General features: G+C 49.7%; 1 protein-coding gene across 1 annotated transcript; it reads left to right on the top strand.

Annotated features, from left to right (window-relative positions):
• Positions 1–1,225: 1,225 nt before the first annotated feature.
• On the top strand, positions 1,226–3,988 carry LOC135243954 (phosphoinositide-interacting protein-like). The gene is made up of 2 exons (XM_064316106.1): positions 1,226–1,391; positions 2,243–3,988. The coding sequence occupies exon 2, from the start codon at positions 2,325–2,327 to the stop codon at positions 2,712–2,714; it is 390 nt and encodes a 129-aa protein (XP_064172176.1). The 5' UTR covers positions 1,226–1,391; positions 2,243–2,324; the 3' UTR covers positions 2,715–3,988.
• Positions 3,989–4,188: the final 200 nt, after the last annotated feature.

The following is a 4,188-nucleotide window of genomic DNA, read 5'->3' as shown; positions in this document are numbered from 1 at the left end:
ACTGAGGCATCGGCTGAAACCGGCCAATCGGGAAGCGGCGGCACTTAGCTCTGGCTGCCCATCGGCTGAGACCGGCCAATCGGGAAGCGGCAGCACTTAGCTCTAACTGCCCCCTTGACACATCCTCACGGGGGAGAGAGAGACGTTGCGTCATCAACCCTAACAGGAAGAAGCCTCGCGTTTCCATGGAAACTTCACGGGGTCTCCGCGAATTATGAGGTAGTGGACTTCTGAGAGGGTAGGGGTAGTGAAATTCCCCCTCACACATGGAGCACTCATACTCGTGTGTGTGTATATATGTGTAAATGTCTGTGTGTGTGTGTGTGTATGTGTGTGTGTGTATATATATATATATATATTCTGCGCATGTTCTTGTGTGAGAGGAACCATCTTCATGTTGGAAGCACACGCCCTAGTGAAGGCTGTCCTGCAGTAATTAGCACCACTAAGCATCTCTGGCTCCACCTGCCCTGTCCCTACCACCCCCGGGACCCAAAGCTGCCAAGCGTCTGTGTTTTATTTTATTTTCTTTCCTCTGATTCATTTTGTTATCTCACACAGGAGTGGTGGGGGGTGGGGGACTTTTATTATCAAAAAATGGATAAATCAACAAATGCTTATTTGTGTGTAGATTAGGGGTCAACAACCCTGGCTCCAGTGAGAGAGAGAGAGGGAGAGAGGGTGGGGGATGATGGAGGGAGGAGAGTGAGGATGATGGAGGTAGAGAGGGATGAGGGAGAGAGGGGGATGATGAGAGAGAGAGGGGATGAGGGAGGAGAGAGAGGGGGGGATGAGGGTGGGAGAGAGAAGGGGATGAGGGAAGGAGAGAGATAGATGATGGAGAGGGGGGATAAGGGAGAAAGAGAAGGGGATGAGGGAGAGAGAGGTGGGGGTTGAGGGTGGGAGAGAGGTGGGGGTTGAGGGGGAGAGAGGTGGGGGATGAGGGTGGGAGAGAGGTGGGGTTGAGGGTGGGAGAGAGGTGGGGGATGAGGGTGGGAAGAGGTGGGGGATGAGGGAGGGAGAGAGGTGGGGTGAGGTGGGAGAGAGGTGGGGGATGAGGGTGGGAGAGATGTGGGGGATGAGGGAGGGAGAGAGAGTGGGATGAGGGCAGGAGGAGAAGACGCCCCAGACTTGTGGAACAGCAGTCAGTAGTAAGATATGGCACAGAGCCTCGGTTCGGCTGGGAGGGGTGGGGGAGCAGACGGGAGGGGGGAGGGAGCGGCGGAGGAGGCGGAGGGAGTGGACGCTGTTTTGCCGTGCGGACCGGATCCCTCGCCCACAGCGGCCGCGTCCACACAGACGCCAGGCACAGGACTGCAGCTCCACGGGCCGGACGAGTGGCGGTCCGAGCGCGGAAACGACCCCGGCTCGCGGCGCACGCCACCCCGCAGGTACGCGCCTTCTCTCCGTCCGCTCGCGTCCCTTCAGCCCGTTTATTCAACTTTTATTTCTGGGGGGAAAAAGCGTGCTTTACGCACTCAGTATGTCCTCGTCGTCATCTGTGAAATACGTTCTTTTTACTGGATAGAAACTGTGTTCTTTAAATCAGTTTAAGGCTAACAAAGGCTACTCTCTCTTCATATCTTGAAAGAGAATTATGAGTTGTGAATCCTAAATCCTTCATGTAGATATCGGTACACACCCTCCTGTTCAGTCGCTCGGTCCAGCGGTACGCTAAGTCTTCAGCCCTGGCCGGTGTGGAAGCAGAGATAACTGGAAGAAGAGTGATCTGGGGTCACGTTTCTCTCTCACACACGCACGCACACACACACACACACACACACACACACACACCCGTCTGAAATGACTGGCACAGAGCGGTGTTTTTAACGGCTGGAGATTGCTTATTCCTTCTACCCTCTTCGGAAGGTCCGGTCCCTCAGCGAACTCTGCACTGTGTGTTTTTCATCCCGTTTAGATAAATCTGTTTAAACAGAGCCGGGCGCTGAGTTGCTCATTTTCCGAGGGGAAGCGTAATCCATTCAGTGCTGGACCCACTTATAGTTCCATTAGCTTTTTTGCACTCAGGCAATGAGCAGCTGAACACAAATGTCCCTGATTTTAAACTGAGGACCCCTGAACGCCGCAGTGTTAATAGCTGATGAAAAAGGGACTTATGAGGACTGCCCTGCTTGGCTGAATTCAGGTGCGGGTTCAGGTAAACTCTGCTGGAGGCGAATGCTGAATGCTGGCCACGCCGTGTTCTTATCGCTGTGTCTCTTTATGCTTCATTTTCGGGCAGGTTTTGCGAGGCTGAAGTTGGCGAATTCGGCGCATTTGGGGCATTCGGCTGCGGGGAAGAGGAAGAGGAAGAGGAAGAGGAAATGGAGGCGGAGGGAAACAGCATCCCCCTGGGCGACCGCTCGCAGTCTCAGTCCAACGACCGGCTGACGGAGAGCACGGTGTTCAGCCTGTCCCAGAGCGAGTCGCTCTGGACCACCGAGTCCTCCCGCAGCGCCTGGGAGATCTACCAGTACCCCATCCTCCTCCTGGCCACCGGGGGCGCCGTCTTCATCTGCGGCTTTGTCCTCAGCGGCCTCTACTTCGCCAGGATATCCCGGATGGCGACGAACATCCTGGGCCCGGCGCTCCTGTCCATCGGGCTGATGGTGCTGGTGGTGGGGCTGGTGCTCGTTCCCATTACCAGAGAGAACCTGAAACCGCCGGTCAAGCGCCAGGCCAGCTACTACAGGCCGCCGCAGTTTAACCTGTGACGCGCGTGCAGTCCTCCATCCACAGAGGGCGCTGTTTGATGCTCGCGGCCCTGTTTCTCTATGCCAAATTAAAGGACCCAGCTCATCGCAGGCCAGAAGGTCAGAAGAACGCGACGGCGTGTTCAGGACGGGAACCTGCGGCGTATTCGCCTTGGCCTGGTTGTTGTTGTTTTTTTTTTTTTGTCTTGCAGTTGTCAGATCGTATCACAGAGTGCGGTCGGTGTAAACTGAAGACCTCCATCGCTCTGTGTGCAGACGGCGGTGCTGAATCAGCCTGAGGTCTGCCAGCTGTGATGATCCCGACTGAAAGCATTCAAAGCTCACAGCAAACACGTTAGTCTCTCTAAGAAGCCGTGTGGATTTGGCACGACAGCCCAAAGGGCCTGATGGGACGGGAAATGCAGCCGGATCATCTTGTGCGGAACCCGCTCCTTTCTTGACGAGGGCTTCACCAAATATTACTCAGTTGCAAAAAAAAAAAAATGCCGTTTTAAACGTACTCCGAAAATGTACCTCCGTAACGCAGCATGAAACATCTTTGTCTTGGTTCCAGCAACAGTGTCGTCGGTGTATTAGAGCATATTTGACCTGGGAATGTTAAGAAATTGATCAATGTGCAAAGCATGCATGCTGTTGCATAAGAGAGAGTAAATGTAAAATAAAAAAAATAAAAAAAACATGGATACAATTTTTAAAAAATACAAATTTAAATTTTTGCTATGAAATATATAAAAATGATTTATTTAAGAAAAAAAGGAAAAGGTGAGGTGTGACATATTTCAGAAGAGAATTTTTTTCTTTGTGATGTTTACCAGTTTATTATCTCTTATTGGCCGCGTAATAAATATATTGAAGAACACCGATTACAGTGAGTGTACAACACCACATGTAAGACATAAGATGCTTTTTAAAGGAAAGACGGGAAGGAGGATTTGCTCATTAGAATCGACAGCCATTATGTGCTGAACCACACAATCAAAATACAGTTTCAGTCCGTCTTCCAACCATTTTAGTGACTCAGTGGGCAATTATCTGAGCTTTGCACTTCCAGTAATGGGTTATCATCAACACCAAGTCTCTAGATTTATTGTGACCAGTAATGCAATGGACAGTGGAACAAGATTTACAATTAACAGGAACACCAAAGGAAAAGAAAATATCCCTTTTAGAATTTCAACGTTCAGTCAAATAATACATTTAATTCCCTAATTCTAAGTCTGTGTCTGTATTTTTGGAAAAAAAAATGTTTCCCCATAAATGCCTTATGTGATTAAATGTATACTGTACTTAATAAAAGTACTTAATATAAGATAATGTGTTTAAGATTATTTATTTTATCCTACTATTCACAGGCATTGAGACTTTTTTTAACCAACAGCTTGTCCGTTGTTGTTTTTTTGTTTGTTTTTGTTTGTTTGATTGTTTTTGCCAACTTTTTATTCTAAATGCTAATGCTTTTAAGGGGGTACTATCT

This window comes from Anguilla rostrata, chromosome 17 (genome assembly GCF_018555375.3).
Source record: "Anguilla rostrata isolate EN2019 chromosome 17, ASM1855537v3, whole genome shotgun sequence".
Classification (NCBI taxonomy): Eukaryota; Metazoa; Chordata; class Actinopteri; order Anguilliformes; family Anguillidae; genus Anguilla; species Anguilla rostrata.
This window is presented reverse-complemented; position numbering and strand designations above follow the sequence as displayed.

Coding starts and splice junctions, on each gene's coding strand:
- LOC135243954 (XM_064316106.1), top strand. CDS start 2,325: ATGGAGGCGGAGGGAAACAGCATCCCCCTGGGCGACCGCTCGCAGTCT.